The sequence below is a fragment of the Hordeum vulgare genome, chromosome 5H (genome assembly GCF_904849725.1).
Source record: "Hordeum vulgare subsp. vulgare chromosome 5H, MorexV3_pseudomolecules_assembly, whole genome shotgun sequence".
NCBI lineage: Eukaryota > Viridiplantae > Streptophyta > Magnoliopsida > Poales > Poaceae > Hordeum > Hordeum vulgare.
The window spans coordinates 509,302,120-509,321,694 of record NC_058522.1 but is presented as its reverse complement, the minus strand read 5'-3'; the positions used below and the strand labels follow the sequence as shown (position 1 = coordinate 509,321,694).

Here is a 19,575-nt window from a genome sequence, read left to right as displayed (position 1 = left end):
GCGTTACATAATTTAGATCTCTTGGACACTTTAAAAAGTACAAGGGAACTTGAAGCTAAACGATGGTTGTTTGCTCTACTGGATACGTTTTCCACATCGGAATTTATTCAGGTTTCAGTAACCATTTGGGCACTTTGGTACTCAAGGAGACAAGCTTTACATGAAAATATTTTCCAAAGTCGTATTTCCACACATAACTTTATTATGAAGTACATTAGGGAGCTGGAAGAGTGCAAACCTAAGAAGCCTGCTTCCGATCTTGTGCCAGTTCAGCGACATACTCCATTACGTTGGATTCCACCACCATCTGAATTTGTTAAGATCAGGGTTGTTGCGAGAAACCGTGATGAAGGTTCTTTCAGTGTAGTTTGTAGGGAGTCATCGGGACTCTACCTTGGCTCATCAGCGATCAGAATATCCGGGGTTACTGACCCTCCAACGCTAGAAGCTCTACCATGCCGTGAGGCGTTGGCTGTTGCTTCAGACCTCGTGGAGTCACATGTCATCACCGCCTCTGATTGCCAAGCTATGGTGTTGGACATTAAGAAGCAAATAGGGGGGGATGTATGCAAGCATTGTCAAGGAGATTGTTCACACCGCAAGATCTTTCGACGACTGTACCTTCATCTTTGAGGGTAGAGCTTCAAATCTCGAGGCACATAGCCTCGCTAAGCACGCCTTTGGTCTGGATTTTGGGCGCCATGTCTGGCTGTTAAACCCACCAGATCTTCAATGTATCATTGTGAACATTATTGAGCAGTAATAAAGTGTGTTTAGATTCAAAAAATAAAAATACGAAGTCCTTCAACCATCCTCAGTTCAGATCATGGGCGAAGACCACAACGAAGAGCCCGTTGATGATACGACTCATCTCTCATGGTGGAGGTGGCAACTCACGGGTCATCTAGTGTCAATGGTTGTGGAACCATCGCACCCCTGAGATTGGCCTCCATTTATCCAAGCTGTAAGAAAATGATGCGGGGACGGTGAAAGAGAAGGATGCTTAGGATAACCAACTACGACCTCATGAGAGGACGAGCATGAGCACAGAGGAGAACGAGATGATGAAGACGTCGTCATCATCTCCTCCGACTCCGAGGACCAACCCAACCATTTTTATAAGCGAAGCAGTTAAACTAGTTACAGAGTCTACGCGGTTGATCAAAGTCGAGTGTTTCATACAAATGCACAATGCAGGAGAAAATGCAATCGAAATTTCCATTGGGTTATTTTTTGGGCTGGGCTAGACTGCAGCCTCTCAATTAGTCAATAATGGCCAAGAGTGTTTCTCAGCAGGTTTTGGGACGTTAACAACGAGGTGGTTAGTGGCGAGCACGACTGGGTCGAGCTCGGTCAAGTCTCGTCTCGTGTTCCTACCAGCTAGACTAGATCAGTCGATGGCGACGGCGCGGGCCGAGAGCGGGCCGGCGAGATAGCGCACGCCTCCGCACTCTCCCCTCCCCTCCCCCGCCCCGCCCCTCGCCGCAGCCCATGGACGCTCTCGCGCCGGCCGGCCGCCGCCGCCTCCTCGCCGGCGCGGCCGCCGCCACCGCCTGCTACGGCCTCTACAGCCTCTACCTCCACCACCGCCGCCGCATCGCCGCGGCGCTCTCCCTCGCCGACGCGCTCTCGCAGGTCGGCTCCGACCTGGCCGGCTTCCTCCGCTCCGACTCCGACCAGGTGCCCCGCAGCCTGCTCCAGCTCTCCAAGCTCGCCGCCTCCGACCACGTCTCCTCCGCCGCCTCCGCGCTCTCCGAGTCGCTCGCCTCCGGGGCCCTCCGCGCCTTCTCCTCCCACCGGGCCGCCCGGGGCCCGGATCCCCCCTCCCCGCCGCTGCACGACCGGATCTTGGACCGCCTCCTCTCCCCCGACGGCGCCGGATTCGCCTCCGCCGTCCTCGGGGGCTTCGCCAGGAACCTCGTCCTCTCCTGCCGCGATCCCGAGCCTCGGCCCCGCGCCCCTGGCCAGCCGGACTGGCTCGCTGCGCTCTGCAGCGACAGGGGCAAGGAGGCCGCCGCGGAGCTCGTCCGGGTCTTCGTCAGCACCGCCGTCGCCGCCTACCTCGACAGGACCGCGGCCGTGCCCACCTCCGACCAGGTGCCCGCGGGCGTAGTCACCAACCCCAAGCACGACGCCAAGCTCAAGGACCTGCTCGTGTCCGTGTGCAACGGCGCCGTCGAGACCTTTGTCAGGACATCGCGGCAGGTCGCAAAGGAGGCCTCCATTTCTCGAGCTGAAGCAGCAGTAGTGCAAGAGGTCTGCAATTCAGGTCCTAGCTGTGTAATGGAGAGAGTATCCACCACGTTGGCCATGCCAAGCAACCGGAGGTTTGTATTGGATGTCACGGGAAGGGTCACCGCCGAGATGGTCCGGTCATTCCTCGAGTTCTCGACTCAGCGGGTGTCCGCTGGTGCACGGAAGAGCATTGTCGTTGCCCGGGATGAAATCGCCGAAAGGGGTCTCGTCGCGGTCAAGTACCTGAGCGCCAAGTCCATGGCCATCTTCACCTTATGCCTCACAATGTGCATGCACATTTCGGTTGGAATGAGGTTCCCGTTGCCGGCCTAGGCATGGCCTCGTGTGGATTTCAAGGTGACATTGTTCCATTTATCCTGATTGTAGTTGGAAAGTAAAGTATGTAGATGGCAAATTGATCGTTTGCTACTGCTAGCCTTTTTATGTGTTGTTGACTAGCATTTGGAAGCAGAAATCTGTTGGATTTGTAGTTGTTGGTTTGCTGTTTGTGGTAGTCTGATCGGGAGTATATAGGTAGTTAAACAAGAATGGGTAATTTCAGAATTTTAGTGTAATTTCACGTGTATTGTGGTTGTATCCTAGTAATCTTCACCATCTCTTCGGAAAGAAGTAGTTGTCAGTATCTTATTGATGCTGACTTTGATGTTCTTCAACATTCTGTGTGTGTAATTAAGCTATTTCGGGCAACAAGAGCAGGAAACTTCTCCACTTATGCTTGCCATCATCTCTTTGCTATGATTTGTAGAAAAGCAAAGATGAATTGATCAGAGGTTTGTGCCTGGATATTTTTGCATTCTGACTTTGTAGTAGTGTTTTTGTTCCAGTTCAGCTGTTAAATGTAATGTGTCATGTAGAAGTTGAGAAAATAGATAAATGCATGTCTTCTTGAATCATTTCAACTGGATGATGAAATCATTGATACGGACATATGGTCTATTGTAGCTGTTTTTTTTAGCAACTATTGCACCTGTCTCTGGGCAGTTGATTGTTTTCCAGCCAACATCGTATGTGTCATCTCTATCCACTATTAGAGGAAAAAAAATACTTAGTAGACTATATAGTGCAGTCAAACAGCTCTTGGTCACCAAGGAAGTAAGAAGTACACTTCAGTGCCACAGTAAAACCTTAGATGACCGCTCAGTTTGGCACCACTATATATGCTGGCTTCTCCGCTCCTCACTATCGTTTACCAGAACCATCCAGATTCCCACCAAAAAAATACATCCAGATTCCAAAGCAGTACGAACATCTGAGCTCTGGTCACAAGAAAAGATGGTTAGATCGATAAATTTGGATAAAAAGAAGATATTACTGAGGTATCTTATGCTGATCTTAATTACTAATATAACAAGATTAAGTATTGGGAATGGCTATGGGTGGTATAGGGAATGGGTGTGAAACTGGCTCCACATGTGCAGTAGAATATGCATCCATGTTGGATCTCTTGCCACTGCCTGGAAGACTGACGCTGCCACCGCCGCCACGTGTCTGGCGCATGTCAGTGGGACCTCCACTGGGCTATTGATGGTGGGATCGGGCGCGTTTCTGGTCTACGTGCCATAGGGGTGCCACGTGGCGGCTCAACCACCTCGTCCACTGCACACACCGGTGAGGGTTTCAAATCTGCCACACCCTCTTATCAGCAGTAGGTAGCAACACAACTTTTTTTTTTTCAGTTACTTGCTTAGGGGTTTAGGAGAAGGGGTACATCGTATAGCCATTTGATGTTTGCTTGGGAATACACTGGTCAGTTTCTCAAAATGATGTGGATGATTGGTTCTGACCGCTGCCTTTGCTCTTCTGCTCACTAGAAATTAAGATTCATAGTCGTATAATGATACACTGGTAGCGAAGTAGAATGCCTAGTAAGCCATCATTTCGCAGATCTGGTACAGAGCTGTGCTCAAATGGCTAAACCTGGTATAACTATTGGCTGCAGATTATTTGGCATGAGGGCACATCATTTCGGAGATCTGCTGAGGGTCGGAAGTAATTTCTGCAATACATGTAAGTTGCCATCACCTCTGGATGCTTTCATGTTTGTGCATCTATTCATTGATTTCTGAATGTGCCTTTGTGTTAGAATGATGATCTGACCCAGTATGCCCCAAAAATGAATGTGCTTGTGGTTGCATTATTTATGGGATGTTTTTTCTTGAGTACCTTGGAAGATCTGATCCTGCAAACTAAATTGATTTCATAATGGGACAAGATTTCAACATCATATATGATGATGATCCCTAGTTGAATTCCAATCATATAGGCGCCCCTAGAATTTTAGTCCATTTTGGGATCGAACCAGATGGGTCAGAATCAGCTGCCACAGTTGAAAGTTGGAACCAGGTACTGCCCACAGCAAAATACAGACCAGGAAACATGAGTTGGGTGCCTTTGAATCACATGGCGTGCTGCAAAATGCAGACTAGAATATACCTCTTGATATTGCAGCAATTTGCAAATACCAACTCGATCAGGGCCCCATCAGCCCCCCAAGGATAGGGCATGCCACAAGCCATGGGCTTCGTCAGACATCAACCATCTCATGCCAAAACACATTTGAGACATGCTGGTATGGATGGCTTGTCATATATATTTTGGCTTAATGTCTCTAATAGTTGAAGGAATCAGTACTACAGTACACCAGCAATCACGGAAATGGAAGCATTGGCTCCACCCCACCCCTTACTGATAACCAAAAATTTGGTCCCAAAAAAATCTGATCAAATCATTTATCACATTGTCTGCAGCTGCAACATTGCACGCAGAGCACTCATGGCCTTGTCTCCTATGGTCCTGCTCACCACCTTTTCTGGTAGCTACACATAACCCCATCCCTTCAACTATATAAATCCATAACCTGCTCAACACAACTTCATCAGCAAACAAGCACCACAATTTGTGAAAAGGCCTATCACACCATCAGAGCAGAAGTGCAATTTAGCCAAGAGCACATAACAGCCATGATCCATTCAAAGAAGCTTGCTCAACTTGCCAAGAAGTGGCAGAGGATGGTGGCAGTCAGTGGCCAGCAGACTGCAGGCACCGACGGATGCTGCAGCACCACCTCTGTTGCAGACAGGGGCCATTGTGTCATGTACACTGCTGATGGGTCTCGGTTTGAGGTTCCGTTGGTGTACCTTGGCACAATGGTCTTCAGTGAGCTCCTGAGGATGTCTCAAGAGGAATTTGGCTTCTCCAGCAATGGCAAGATCACATTACCTTTTGATGCTTCTGTCATGGAGTATGTGATGTGTTTGATTAAGAGAGATGCCTCTAAAGAGGTTGAGAAGGCATTCCTGAGTTCCATAGCAAGGCCTTGCCACAGTGCGAGTTGTGTAGCTTCAGTGAGACTTAATCACCAATTTGCTGTTTGTAGCTAGTGATAAATGTTTTTGTTCAGTTGAATGTAAATTGAAGAATTGTAGGGAATGAAAGGAATATACAGACTTTTTCTCATCTTAGCAGACCAGTTGATAATTTCACTGAAAATTTTGAATTCCTCATTATTATTTATACCCACATCTTTGGTGTTTGTATTCGCTAAATGTTCTACTCCCTCCGTCCTGAATTACGTGTCTTAGTTTTGTCTAGACGTTCTAGTGTTACATACATCTGTATCTAGACACATCTCAGACAAGTAATTTGGGGCGGAGGTAATAGATAGGACTGAGACAGCTATTAGACTGACCGACTTCATTGCTGAACTTTGAAAGACATTTGCATAAAAAAGGGCAGCCCGGTGCATGTAGCTCCCGCTTGCGCAGGGTCTGGGGAAGGGTCCGACCACTTTGGGTCTATTGTACGCAGCCTTTCCCTACATTTCTGCAAGAGGCTGTTTCCAGTTTGAAAGACATTTGCATAAGTTGTAAATTAGATGGTTAGATTGTTAAGCAAGAGTTGTTCAGAAAGAAATCTGAACCTCTCGTTTTCTGTTTTGTTTGTTTGTCTTTCTTGAAGTTCCTGTTTTTATCAATGATTTTTTTTTCTGTTTTGTTTGTTTGTCTTTCTTTAAGTTCCCGTTTTTATCAAAGAATTTAGCAGCTTCCTGCTACTTTCCATCAAAGAGATATGATTGCTTCAGGTCTTAACTGAGAAATATGGTCCAGTAGAACTGCTTACAGCTCAGCAATGACAATAAGCTAGTTGTAGTCCTGTAGGACCATATAGGAGAGTGTAAGAAGCAGCGACGAAATGGAGCTCACATGAGATGCTACTAATCAAACAGACAATGAGCAAAAGACTTTATGAAATTGCCGGGCAAGCTGTTCACTTATCTGAACCACTAAACACATTAAAACTGGTTGTTCAGAAACAATGGGCACGGAAAACCGCCGGACTATGTATCTCACTCTCTGGGGATACCCAGATCTTCAAATAATTTATATCTCATTTCCCACATAACTGTTCCTCACTGTTCACATATTGGACCCAACTTACATGTAGTCCTCATGACTCATGAAGCATGCCCTGATCCATTAAGCAGGTCAGTATGGCGGTACATTGTGATATCCAATCGCCCAAACACTACCACTGCTGTCTGTAACAAGTGCCAAAGGGGCATCTAAACATTGCATGTTTGAAGCTCATGGCCTTGTCCCTTGCCAGCTTGCTTTGATAGCTCCACTTAAGCTGCATGCCTATCTTCCCCCCCACCTATAAATACATCAGCTCTGAACCACCGGTTCCATCCACAAGCAAAGCACTACCACTAGCTTAGCACTCGACACAAAACTCTTGAGCTTTCTGCCAAGAAAGAAGGTGATACAACCATGGTCAGTGCCAAGAGACTTTCTCAAATGGTAAGGAAGTGGCAAAGAGTGGCAGCCATTGGGAGGAAGAGGCTCATGTGGACTTCAGCAAAAGAAGTCGGTGAGTGCTGCACTTCTGTGGCAGTGAAGGGCCACTGCGCCATGTACACTGCTGACGGGAGGCGGTTTGAGGTGCCATTGGTGTACCTCAGCACGACGATCATCGGGGAGCTTCTGAGGATGTCTCGGGATGAGTTTGGCTTCACAAGCGATGGAAGGATCACACTGCCTTGTGATGCAGCTGTGATGGACTATGTCATGTGCTTGCTCAGAAGGAACCCATCAGAAGAGGTAGAGAGAGCTTTCTTGAGCTCTGTGGTGAGACCTTGCCACTATGGAAATGGTTTGGAGCCATCTATGGGAGTTAGCCAGCAAGTAGCTGTTTCTGGCTTCTGAGGATTCATTGTTGGTTTTACCTTCTATTTTCTGTCCATCCTTTTGGATGATGTAAATAGTTTTATATAGGAGAAAGGGAATGAAAGAATCATATTGGAAGTTGACCATTTGACTCTCGTTTTGGCTCCTGACTGCATAGTTCCATAACTCTTCTTTTTACGACGAATTTAGCTAAGGCTCTATTGTGTAAGACAAGGAAGTTCAGACTAAAGTTGATGAGTCTGAATATTGACTTGTGCAAGCAGACAAAAATTTGAACAGAACTTGGTACTAGTTTAGCAAAATGGTATGGAATCATGGTCATGTAAAGTTATCTTTTGCAATAACTGTTAGAACCTCTTGCAGATTACTAACCTAATTCCAGGTGCTCAAAACTAAAATCCTGTTAAAATTTTGTAGGAAACTGTAAGAACAAAATGTGAAGTGGAGTTCACATATTAGATGCTGCTAATCAAACAGAGGTGCTGTGAGATTATTGAGCAAGTTGTTTGGACCACTGGACACCTTGAATCTGGTGGTTCAGCAGAAACTCATTATGGGCATAACCAACTTTCAGACTATATATCTCCATCTCAGGGTCCACACTATGTATTTTATTGGGATGTACTCAAGCACTCAAATAATTTGTATTATGATGCATAATCACTAGAGATTATACATTGTCTGTGATCATGTGACAGATCCTTACATAAACTGAATGCAAACTAAGAAATTACGATCAGATGGCTAAAGCATGCATAACTATCGCCTGCAGGTTATTTGACATGTGGATGCGGCATTTCCAAGGTCCGCTGAGGGCCAGAAATTACTCTCGCAATGCTTGTAAGCTGCCATTACCTCTGAATGCTTTCATGTTTTCACATGTATAAGTCGATTTCAGACCCTACTTTTCTATAGACTATTTTTAAATACAATGTCTGAAGGATGTACTCCCTCTGTACACTAATTTAAGACTTTTTTGCAGTTCAAATTGAACTGCAAAAATGCCTTATATTAGTGTACAGAGGTAGTAGTTGTGATTGCGTTTTGACATGGATTGTCCTTGTGTACTGTTTTGATCCTATCCTGCACACACAGCTGAATGATATCCAGCATTTTAACATCATACATCATGATGGCACCCAGGTTATGACTTGATTGAAATTAAGTGGATGCAATGTGAACTGCAAAAATGCCTTATATTAGTGTACAGAGGTAGTAGTTGTGATTGCGTTTTGATATGGATTGTCCTTGTGTACTGTTTCAATCCGATCCTACACACACAGCTGAATAATATCCAACAATTTAACATCATACATCATGTTGGCACCCAGGTTATGACTTGATTGAAATTAAGTGGATGCAATATTTTTTTTTGAATTAGACTAATTGCTATTTCAGTATACTAATCTATTCTATGTATATTCAAAGATAATATAATAGAAAGACTCTAAAGCGTCCTAGAAAAAATTATATGTAATTTCTTTTATTCTCTATACCAGAGAGGTTTGTTCTAACAATATCAAATAGATGCACCAGAATTTTGGTCTATTTAGTTGCCCCGGTATGATGGTGTGGATCCAGCAGTCTTGTTTCGAAGTTGAAACAAGACGCAATATCCACAGGAAAATGAAAACTATAGGAAAGATGGCTTGAACGAAGCAATCGTGTGAACGCACTGCAAATGCAAATTATATATTGCTACAAGTAGCTTGTGTTGAATACCGGTATGTTCAGGGCCAGAAGCATAGGTGGTTGCACAGAAACCATGGGCTCTATCACTCTTCTCACGATGCAACACATTTGAGACATGGTGATATGGAGGAGCTGGTCCATAAAAAATATCTTAGTTTTTCTAACCATTGCGCGTACCAGTACTACAGTACTCTCATCCAATCAGTATTGGTTGCTGCATCACATGCCATACAGCTGGTCTCATCAAAATCTTATCAAATCAGACTTGTCTCTTCAGCATTGCACATGCCATGTTTATAGCCTTGTCTCCTATGGTCCTGTCCACACTTGTGCTCATAGCTGCACCTAACCCTTCTATTGCTCTCTTCCTTCAACTATAAATCCACAGCTTGCTCACACAACCACTTCATCCACGAAGGCATGAACAAGGTAGCAATCTAAGCATCACACCTTCCTGAGAAAAAGAGCATTTTAGGAAGAACACCACAGAACCATGATTCATCCAAAGAAGCTGGCTCAACTGGCTAAGAAGTTGCAGAGGCTGGTGGCAGCTGGTGGCCAGGAGACTGCAGTCACTGACGGAGGCTGCAGCACCGCTTCCGTTGCAGACAGGGGCCATTGTGTTGTGTACACCGCCGATGGATCACGGTTCGAGGTCCCATTGGCTTACCTTGGCACAATGGCCTTCAGAGAGCTCCTACGGGTGTCTCAAGAGGAGTTTGGCTTCAGCTGTGATGGCAGGATCACGTTGCCCTGTGATGCCTCTGTGATGGAGTATGTGATGTGTTTGATTAGGAGAGAGGCCTCTGAAGAGGTCGAGAAGGCGTTCCTGAGCTCCATAGTGAGGCCTTGCTACAATGCGAGTTGTTTAGCGCCATCAGCTGGATTTTATCAGCAATTTTCTGTTTGTAGCTAGTGGTACATGTTTTTGTTCAGTTAGATGTCAATTGTCAGGACAGCAGGAAATGCAACAAAGATACCTATTTTCTCATCTTAGCAGACCAGTGAACTTTCTGAAAATGTCATTTTCCTGTGATTATTCACATCTGCATCTTTTGCGTTGCTACTCGATAAATGTTCTTGATAAGATTAGCCAGCTTTCTTGTATAGAAGAAGTTAGCCTGCTAGTCAGTCAATTGGTTTCGTTGATGAATTTTGGAAGACATTTGCAAAATTTGAAAAAAATAGTCAACAAAAAATTTGAAGCTACACTTGCCAAATTAATCAAGCACTGATGAAAGAAGAAAAAATAGAGGGCTTACACCTCGATTACATAATAGTGTCAAAAAGATGAACTTGAACTGGAACCGACCACTATGAACCTCCTTTCTTTTGTTCCATTTGCTTGTATTTCGTCTGACCTTGTTGTAAATTCCTGCTCTGACTAACGAACTTGGCAGCTCTCAACTGAGATACGATTGCCTTGAGTCTCGACTGAGAAATGTGGTCTACATTTGCAATGCTAGCTAGGTGTTGTTTTGTTAAGCAGCGCTTTGGTTGTTGTGAGTCTAGCAACTTGCTGGACAGTTCATACGGTCTGTATGATTTCTTAGGCCCTGTTCGGAGACGCTCCGCTCCACAGCTCCGGGAGCGGAGCTGGCGGAGCTACAGTTGAAAATAAGAGAGCTGAAGTTTTCCAGCTCCGCAGATTCGGGGAGCCGGTAGAATACGGAACAGGGCCTTAATCCCAGCTACTCTCTTCATATAGAGAGGCTGGTAAAAAAGAAGGAAGCAGTCCTAGTATCCTAATGAAAAGCATAATTGTCTACTGGACCGGGGCATTATATTAGTAATCCCATTTGGATGGATTTATCAGACTGGGGGATATTAGTGCTTGGCAGTTTATAAGCTCATTCATGAACATTTCTCCCACCACCTGATCGTTTCTTTGTAAATTTCTGGGTCTGAGGCCACGTAACTGCGCAGAAGAATAAGTTGACTTGTTCTGTTCAAAGTCCTAAAAGTGACCAGTCTGCAGAAAATATACGCTTGGGGAACGATGTTTGTAACTGTTTTTCGATTGCTTAATCAGTTGCAAAACTACTTTTTTTGCATAGAACATCCTCTTTCCTATTTCCTACATCGAACTACTTTACGTACAAAAGTACAAAACATGATGACAATTAGCAACTGTAGACAATAACATGCTGGCTAACTCCCACAGGTGGAGCTGCATAGCAGCATGGCATCACCATGGAGCTAAGGAACGCCGCCTCCATCTCAGCAGAGGCACTTCTCCTGAGCAAGGACATGGCGTACTCCATCACCATGGCGTCACAGGGCAGCTTGATCCCTCCTTCACTGCCTGCGAAACCAAACACCTCTTCGGACATCCGCAATAGCTCACTGAAGACCACCGTACTGAGGTATGCCAATGGCACCTCAAACCGTCTCCCATCAGTGGTGTACATGACACAGTGGCCCTTTCCTGCCACTGCTGTTGAGCACCCTTCGACTTCTTTTGTTGTCGTCGTGGAAAGCCGCTTCTTCCCGAGAGCTGCTACCCTCTGCCACTTCTTTGCTAGTTGAGCAATTCTCTTTGCGTTGATCATGGTTGGTTCTTTTTTGCTGGGAGCTGGAAACTTTAGTTGAGTTGCAAATGCTTTGTTTGTGGATGAAGCGATGCTGTTTTGAGGCTACTGGAGCAAGAATTTATAGCTCGAGACATGAGCCCTGTCAAGTGCCATTGATGATTGGGTAAGGGGACAAGGCCACAATGTTCATTTGTGCAATGCGGCAAGCAGATCAAGGATTGTGTATTTCTATGGGCCAAATGTTTGGTGCATGATGGGTACTGCCATAGTGGCACGTCTGGTGGATAAGTGACACGAGGACCCCATGCTAACAAGATTTCAGCATTGTGCAATGAGATATTGGCAGACAAGCCTTGTGCAGGCATCTTGGGTCCAGCCTTTTGATGGATGGGCTACATCTTATTCGGAATCTTGTGTTATGAGAGTGACACCGTCAAGGATTAGCTACTTATGCTTAGTTGCAAGAGTAATGATTTCACAATGATCAGGGGATCCTAGTCTTGCAATCTGCAATTCATCAACGCTGAGATTGCGATCAGTTGGAGGGTCAGTGTCATGGGGTTAGCTAGCTAGCTAGCTAGCATGGTTTGCACTTTAATGGAAATCATTAACATTTTGATTAGGTTTGATGGGGATTACACTAACTGATGCAACACGAGCAAGTTGCTGAACAGTTTCATAACTCATAATCAATGGGCTACCTGACTTCTACGCGGCATCCATTTCTCAGTGCCTTCTCCGCACTTTCCTGTGGGTCTACAACCAGCTGCAAGCTTGCAAAACATGGATCCTGTAAATTTAGCTGGAAGTCATGTTTGACAGGTATGGACTAGTCTTATGCTGCAGACTCCCCTTTGAGCATTTTCAGGCCTACTGCCTTCTGTAAAGTCTTATATTATCCTTTCAAGGTCCTTCAATTTATATGTAACAGTTAGGCATAACCCATTATTTTACTTTAAAAAATTGCTCTATAGTTTGTACTGCTAAATGAAAATTTGCTCTTCTGCTTTTGAACTTTATGCAAAACTTTATGATATAACTGCTGATATGTCCTGTCGACTGGTGAACATCTTCTAATGTATTCTGAGCAAGAACACCCTCAGTAATTGCAGAAAATTGCTTCTGTAATATGTATCATTTGAGAGAACCGCATATATTATAGATCATCGAATAGTGAAAGAGTTTGAGTTGCTGTTAATTTTCTTGAAATTATTGCTGTACTTGATCAATAAATATAATTCTTTGGTTTATTTAGCATATAATAGAATCACATTTTTGCTTCTCTTAATGGTAGTGTTGCTTGTCACTTGTCAGCGTTAGCTTCTATGAGCTAGACATTGGTAGTCTGAAGCCTGACGTTGGAATATGGTCCAATTCTATATAGTTGTAGTTAAGGGGACTCCGTAAGATGCAACACACTTGGTATGATAATATGTAATTTCCATTCTCTAGTGTTCAACTATTTTCCATCGTATTGGACAAGACATGCAAAATGGAGAATAATGAGGCAAAAACTCTGCATATATTCAGGAGCTACAAACTGCAAGCTGTTGATGCAGCGTTTCATGTGGCACTGTACAGCTTGGATATTGGCAAGGCATCACTACAGAGCTCAGGAACGCCCTCTCTACTTCCTCTGAAGCATTTCTTCCGAGCAAGCACATGACATACTCCATCACCACTGCATCAAAGGGCAGTGTGATCCTGCTGTCGCATGTGAACCCAAACTCTTCCTGGGACATCCTTAGCAGCTCGCCGAAGACTGTCGTGCTGAGGTATGCCAACGGGACCTCGAACCGTCTCCCGTCGGCCGTGTACATGGCACAGTGACCTTTATCTGCGACCGGCGATGTCGTGCAGCATGCTTCGTCATCCCTGGCCACCATCTTGACCCTTTGCCACTTCCTCACCAACTGAGCAAGCCTCTTGGGATGGGTCATGGTCATGGCTAGGTGTTCTTGGTTCTCAGGTATTTCACTCAGAAATGCTTGGTGTGAGTTTCTTGATGAAGTGATGGTGTCTTAGTCTTAGCCCATGAATATATAAGCACAGAGATACGGGACTTACTAGCAGCTGAGAGGGGACAAGGTGTGTGGGCTGGTGGCTGTAAAGGGAGGCAGCCAGATTCAGATCAGATTTTGCTGGGCCATGGCTTGCTGTGTAGAGGCAAAGGTAGCGGACTAGTGGGCTGAGCAATCAGATGCATACTACAGTCCTAGATGCTGAAGTGGGCAGGGGCATTATATGCAACCATCTATGGTCCAGCTTTTATGGATGTGTTCCATTCGCTACGGTGTCCTGTCTCATGAAATTGGGAGGTAAGCTAGTTAGTCTCATTCAAAAGCAATCATTTCTGAATGCTTTGATGATCCTGTCTTTGTAGTTTGTACCCTTGCAGCAACCCGGTGGTTTCAATCAGGTGAGGTGAAGAGCCAGTGTCACAGGGGACACTGCATATGATGGTCAGGAGTCTTTGCTGAGTAGATGCAGAGTATGCTTCACTGCTTTTTGGTGTGCTTTGCACTGACAGCTGCAGCTGCATGCTAGGTGTTTGTTGGTTGCTTCAACAGTACTTTGATTGCTGCAAATCTAGCAAGTTGCCTGACAGATCCATATCTCATGGTCTGCATGATTTCTAGCACCGCATGTGACGGTCACTTCCTGGTATCTTCGCTGCATTTTCCAAGGCCTACAGCAGTTAGTAACCATCAGGTGGCCAACTTCAGCGAGAAAGTCAGTCCATGGCTTCAGGTAATGGCATTGAGTCCATTTCTACGGAGCTGTCATTAGTTCATTTCAGTATTGCAGTATTTTTTGGTGGGGACCAGGACTGCAATAATGCAAAATGAACGTAGAACTCATTTGTTAACTGATAGTTTACTTACATGTCCATGACAGATTGACAGGGACTTTGCTAGCAGTATCAAATTTTGTTTGCTAAACACAAGTCTTGATGAGATGTTGTGTCATATAACTGATTTCTGTATATTCGCCGGTTTTCTGATCCCAATACAAATATCGGCAGGTTTTTCTTTGGTGGTTGACCAAAACACACCAGCCTTTTCTCCAGAAGGTCAGTTTCCTTTCTCCATCTGTGAAGCACTAAAGATTATGTCATTTGTTGTAATATTTTGGGTCTGAGGCCATATAACTGTGCAGAACAAATTTGTCCTGCTTATGCCCTAAAAAACTGTGATCAATCATTTATCTCCCCAACAAAGTATATACATCGAAAGAATATCGGCCTTATCTTCCTTGGCTGTTTGTTTTTCAAGATCAAAATGCTTTACATAAACAGTTTCCCTCTTTCCCCCAGTTTCCCTGTATGTAACTCAGTTACATACAAGAGTGGAAAATAGGTGGCAATCAAGAGCTGCAGAGAGCAACATGCTGAACGACTCCCATACGTGGCGCCAAACAGCTTGCATCATACTGGCATGGTAATGACATTCTTATGGAGCCGAGAAACGCCACTTCCATGTCCATGGAGGTGCTTCTCCTAATCAAGCACATGACATGCATCGTCACTGCTGCATCAAAGGGAAGTGTGATCTTGCCGTAAGCGCCTGTGAAACCAAACTCCTCTTGGGACAACCTTAGGAGCTCGCCAAAGACCGTCATGCCTAGGAATGCCAGTGACACCTCGAAACGGACACTGTCAGCTGTGTACATGACACATCAGCCATTGCCAGGCACCACCGAATACGACATGCTGCACGATCCTTTGGTTTCTTTCTCTAGAGCCACCGAAGACCAGGTGAGCCTCTTCCTCCCTAGGACCACCATCCTCTGCCACTTCTTGGCCAGCCGAGCAAGTCTCCTGGCACTCACCATGGTAGCTACTTGTGTTTCTGGAAACAGAAGAGATTCTTCCGTCAGCTGAGCTTGGAATGGTTTGTCATGTGGATGGAGTGATGGTGTTTGGAGACACTTAGCCACGGATTTATATCTCAGGGCTACAACGGGCAAGAGACAAGGCCATGAGCAGCCACGATTGTGCTGGGGCAAGTGTTTGGATTGTGCTGGGGCAAGTGTTTGGCGTGTGCTGGAGCTTGGATTGGACATTGCCTAGCTACTGAAAATTTTGAATATTTTTCCTCAGATCTCAAGAAATTGTACAGTCCGATGTAAGATTGTTATCATAGGAAATGAAACACGGCGAATATATCTTTTTCTCTCAGTGAAATCTAATACTCTGCCACTCTAAGTCCAAGCACATTATTTGCCGTTGTTTGTACAGAGTACTGGGGAAATAAAAACAAACGATAGCTTAGCTACTGAAAATCTAACATATTTTTGCTAAACAAACCATAGCTTAGCTACTGAAAATCTAACGCTGATGTACTAGCCTCTTAGGAGGATGTAACACCCCCTCTTTTCAATGCAATGAAACGCAAAGGCTTTTTGCGTTTTCTCGAAAAAACAAAAAATCTAACATATTTTTGGTCGAATTTCGAGAAGTTTGTACAGTATGATGGAAGATTTTATTATCATAGGAAATGATACAAAGTGTGTCTTTGTCTTAGAGAAATATAATACTTTGCCACTAATCCAAGCACCTTATTTGCTGTATTGGAAGAGAGTAGATACAAACCGTGGGCTTAGAATTTGTGAACATGAAATTCATGAGCAAGAGGGTGGGGATCTTCTGTTCCGTCGACATCACCCAAAATCTACATAAACCCTATATTACATTGTGAGGTTATTGGCATGAGAATGCTACCTCCGCGATCTACTTAACTTGCCAATGCCACTACCTCTGAAAGCATACGTCCTTTTTGTATGCAACTTATCACATTTTGTGATACATCAGCCCTTAGAATTTATCTTGAGGGTTAAGCGGTGCTGATATATCTTGCCCGACTTGTAAGCTGACAGTAAATTGCTTCTGCAGTACTACTTCTGTAAACAAATATAAGAGTGCTTAGATCACTACTTTAGTGATCTAAACGCTCTTATATTTCTTTACAGAGGGAGTATGTATTAATGAGAGAAGGGTATATGATAGATCATGAAACAACGGAAGAGTTATGGTGGTTGTTAATTTTCTCGAAATACTTCATTAATAAATATATTTTTGTGTTTTCTTAGCAGAGAATAGAATCAAATCTTTGATTACATTGCATAAGGGATGCAAAATCGAGAACAATGAGGACAAAAAATCTGCATATATTCATGAGCTACAAACTGCAAGCTGCTGGTGCAGCGCTACATGTGGCACTGTACGGCTTGGATATTGGCAAGGCATCACTATAGAGCTCAGGAACGCCCTCTCTACATCTTCCGATGCATTTCTTCTAAGCAAACACATAACATAGTCCATCACCACTGCATCGAAGGGCAGTGTGATCCTGCCGTTGCATGTGAATCCAAACTCTTCCTGGGACATCCTTAGCAGCTCGCCGAAGACCGTCGTGCCGAGATACGCCAACGGGACCTCAAACCGCCTCCCATCGGCCGTGTACATGGCACAGTGACCTTTATCTGTTACCGGCGATGACGTGCAGCATGCTTCGTCATCTCTGGATGCTGCCTTGACCCTTTGCCGCTTCCTCACCAACTGAGCAAGCCTCTTGGGGTGGATCATGGTCATGGCTAGGTGTTCTTGGTTCTCAGGTATTTGCCTCAGAAATGCTTTGGTCCGCAGTTTGTTAATGAAGTGATGGTGTCTTGGGCCCTGAATATATAGGCATAGAGATATGAGACTTGCTCGCAGTTGACAGGGGACAAGGGGTGTGCAATGCAATGGTGGCTGTGAAGGGAGGCAGCCAGATTCAGATAACATTTTGCTGGACCACTGTAGAGGCAAAGGTAGTGGACTAGTGGGCTAGTGGCTAGGCAACCAAATGCATGCTACAGTCTTTGATGCTAAATTGGCCAGAGGCATTATGCAACCATCTGGGGTCCAGCTTTTGTAGATGTGTTCCATTTGGTTCGGTGTCCGGCATCACGAGATTGGGAGGTACACTAGTTAGTCTCGTTCTAAAGCAATCATTTCTGAATGATTTGATGACCCTGTGTTTGTACGTTTGCAGTAACCCGGTCATTGCAATCAGGTGAGGTGAAGAGCCAGTGTCACAGGGGACACTGCATATGATGGTCAGGAGTCTTTGCGGAGTAGATGCAGAGTGCGCTTCACTGCTTTTGGGGTGTGTACTTCACACTTACAGCTGCAGCTGCATGCTAGGTGTTTCTTGATTGGTTTACCAGAGCTTTGATTGCTGGAAATCTAGTAAGTTGCCTGACAGCTCCATACCTAATGGTCTGCATGATTTCCAGCACCGCATGTGATGGCCATTTCCTAGTATCTCCCCTGCATTTTCCAATGGGCCCACAACCAGTTGTTAACCATCAGGTTGCCACCTGTAGCGGGAAAGTCTGCCCTGGCTTCAGGTGAGTTCATTTCTACTAAGCTGTCATTAGTTCATTCCAGTAAAAAAAATCAGGGGACCAGGACTGCAGTAATGCAAAATGGGACACAGTGCTCATTTGACAACTGATAGTTTACTTACATGTCCATGACAGATCGGGAGATATTTGCTAGCAGTATGAAATTTTGTTTGCTGAGATGTGTCATAGAACTGATTTCTGTACATTTGTTGGTTTTCCAGTCCCAATACAAATACCGACAGGTTTATCTTTGGTTGACCAAAATACGCCACCTTTTTTGCAAAAGGTCAGTTTCCTTTCTCCATCTGTAAAGATCTCATTCTTTGTATCATTTTTGGGTCTGAGGCCATCTAACTGCGCACAAGAAATTTGGCGTGCTTATGTCCTAAGAAATTGTGATCAATCATATATCTGCGACAAAGTATACATTGAAAGCACGGTGGCTAACTGCTGGTCATCTTCCTTGGCTGCTTTGTTTTCAAGATCAAAATGATCTACATAAACACTTCCTTTTTTTAATCCCATTTTCCTGTATCTAACTAATAAGTTGCATACAAGAGTAGAAAATTGGTGGCAATCAAGAGCTGCAGAGAGCAACATGCTGGGCAACTCCCACACGTGAAACCGCACAACTTGCATCATAGTGGCATGTTAATGTCATTGCCATGGAGCCGAGGAACGCTACCTCCATCTCCACGGAGGCGCTTCTCCTAATCAAGCACATGGCGTACTCCATCAACGCTGCATCGCAGGGAAGTGTGATCTTGCCGTCACCACCTGCGAAGCCAAAGTCCTCTTGACACAACCTTAGGAGCTCGCCAAAGACCACTGTGCCTAGGAACGCCAGCGGCACCTCGAACTGTACACCGTCAGCCGTGTACACGACGCAGCGGCCCTTGCCAGCCACCTCCGAATACGACGCGCTGCATGGTCCTTCGATTGCTTTTTCTAGCACCGCCTATGACCAAGTGAGCCTCTTCCTTCCGAGGACCGCCATTCTCTGCCATTTCTTGGCCAGCTGAGCAAGTCTCGTGGCACTCACCATGGTAGCTTCTTGTGTTTCTGAAAACTGAAGAGATTGTTCTGTCAGCTCGAGCTTGGAATGCTTTGTCCTGTGGATGGAGCGATGGTGTTTAGAGACACTTAGCCATGGTTTTATATCTCAGGCCTGCCATGTGCAGGAGACAAGACCATGAGCAGCCACAATTGTGCTGGAGCAAGTGTTTGGTGTGTGATGGAGCTTGGCTTGGAGATTGCCTATGCTACCATACTGACCGGTCTGGCACGAGGACCCCATGTTAATTGTGAATCTGCAATGCCCACTGGAAAACACAGCAGCTTGCATGTTGCCTGAGTTGGCGCAATGTCTGATCACTCACCCAAAATCATTCATCACATTGTCTGTAGCTAGCGGCAGCAACATTGCATGCAGAGCACTCATGGCATTGTCTCCTGCCCACCGCTCTTACTGATAGCTACACACAACCCACACATCAGACCTACCATGCTCTCTCTTC

At 45.1% G+C, this 19,575-nt stretch overlaps 7 protein-coding genes and 1 pseudogene across 8 annotated transcripts; 4 read left to right on the top strand and 4 right to left on the bottom strand.

Annotated features, from left to right (window-relative positions):
- Positions 1–1,345: 1,345 nt before the first annotated feature.
- On the top strand, positions 1,346–2,909 carry LOC123451809 (protein PHLOEM PROTEIN 2-LIKE A10-like). The gene has a single exon (XM_045128353.1). The coding sequence runs from the start codon at positions 1,492–1,494 to the stop codon at positions 2,566–2,568; it is 1,077 nt and encodes a 358-aa protein (XP_044984288.1). The 5' UTR covers positions 1,346–1,491; the 3' UTR covers positions 2,569–2,909.
- Positions 2,910–3,067: 158 nt separating this feature from the next.
- On the top strand, positions 3,068–10,177 carry LOC123451824 (auxin-responsive protein SAUR36-like). Of its 2 annotated transcripts, XM_045128366.1 has the most exons (4): positions 3,068–3,864; positions 4,196–4,263; positions 8,215–8,282; positions 9,523–10,177. In XM_045128366.1, the coding sequence occupies exon 4, from the start codon at positions 9,628–9,630 to the stop codon at positions 10,048–10,050; it is 423 nt and encodes a 140-aa protein (XP_044984301.1). In that variant the 5' UTR covers positions 3,068–3,864; positions 4,196–4,263; positions 8,215–8,282; positions 9,523–9,627; the 3' UTR covers positions 10,051–10,177. The 2 variants fall into 2 exon arrangements, with proteins under 2 accessions (XP_044984301.1, XP_044984302.1); XM_045128367.1 differs by lacking the exon at positions 3,068–3,864 and having other exon boundaries at positions 3,915–4,263.
- LOC123451828 (auxin-responsive protein SAUR36-like) lies at positions 4,284–6,145 on the top strand. The gene has a single exon (XM_045128371.1). It carries the CDS (start codon positions 5,217–5,219, stop codon positions 5,634–5,636), a length of 420 nt encoding a protein of 139 aa, XP_044984306.1. The 5' UTR covers positions 4,284–5,216; the 3' UTR covers positions 5,637–6,145.
- LOC123451821 (auxin-responsive protein SAUR36-like) lies at positions 6,263–7,567 on the top strand. Its single transcript, XM_045128363.1, has one exon. The coding sequence runs from the start codon at positions 7,026–7,028 to the stop codon at positions 7,458–7,460; it is 435 nt and encodes a 144-aa protein (XP_044984298.1). The 5' UTR covers positions 6,263–7,025; the 3' UTR covers positions 7,461–7,567.
- Positions 10,178–11,106: 929 nt separating the features above from the next.
- LOC123451822 (auxin-responsive protein SAUR36-like) lies at positions 11,107–12,485 on the bottom strand. Its single transcript, XM_045128364.1, has one exon. The coding sequence runs from the start codon at positions 11,684–11,686 to the stop codon at positions 11,258–11,260; it is 429 nt and encodes a 142-aa protein (XP_044984299.1). The 5' UTR covers positions 11,687–12,485; the 3' UTR covers positions 11,107–11,257.
- A 689-nt stretch (positions 12,486–13,174) lies between these two features.
- On the bottom strand, positions 13,175–14,415 carry LOC123451827 (auxin-responsive protein SAUR36-like). Its single transcript, XM_045128369.1, has one exon. It carries the CDS (start codon positions 13,612–13,614, stop codon positions 13,195–13,197), a length of 420 nt encoding a protein of 139 aa, XP_044984304.1. The 5' UTR covers positions 13,615–14,415; the 3' UTR covers positions 13,175–13,194.
- A 2,349-nt stretch (positions 14,416–16,764) lies between these two features.
- Positions 16,765–17,624, bottom strand: LOC123451811 (auxin-responsive protein SAUR36-like). The gene has a single exon (XM_045128355.1). The coding sequence runs from the start codon at positions 17,451–17,453 to the stop codon at positions 16,842–16,844; it is 612 nt and encodes a 203-aa protein (XP_044984290.1). The 5' UTR covers positions 17,454–17,624; the 3' UTR covers positions 16,765–16,841.
- A 733-nt stretch (positions 17,625–18,357) lies between these two features.
- On the bottom strand, positions 18,358–19,419 carry LOC123451812 (annotated as a pseudogene).
- Positions 19,420–19,575: the final 156 nt, after the last annotated feature.

What these genes read in the sequence shown, in the direction of transcription:
- LOC123451809 (XM_045128353.1), top strand. Translation starts at nt 1,492, where the DNA reads ATGGACGCTCTCGCGCCGGCCGGCCGCCGCCGCCTCCTCGCCGGCGCG.
- LOC123451828 (XM_045128371.1), top strand. Translation starts at nt 5,217, where the DNA reads ATGATCCATTCAAAGAAGCTTGCTCAACTTGCCAAGAAGTGGCAGAGG.
- LOC123451821 (XM_045128363.1), top strand. Translation starts at nt 7,026, where the DNA reads ATGGTCAGTGCCAAGAGACTTTCTCAAATGGTAAGGAAGTGGCAAAGA.
- LOC123451824 (XM_045128366.1), top strand. Translation starts at nt 9,628, where the DNA reads ATGATTCATCCAAAGAAGCTGGCTCAACTGGCTAAGAAGTTGCAGAGG.
- LOC123451822 (XM_045128364.1), bottom strand. Translation starts at nt 11,686, where the DNA reads ATGATCAACGCAAAGAGAATTGCTCAACTAGCAAAGAAGTGGCAGAGG.
- LOC123451827 (XM_045128369.1), bottom strand. Translation starts at nt 13,614, where the DNA reads ATGACCATGACCCATCCCAAGAGGCTTGCTCAGTTGGTGAGGAAGTGG.
- LOC123451811 (XM_045128355.1), bottom strand. Translation starts at nt 17,453, where the DNA reads ATGTTATCTGAATCTGGCTGCCTCCCTTCACAGCCACCATTGCATTGC.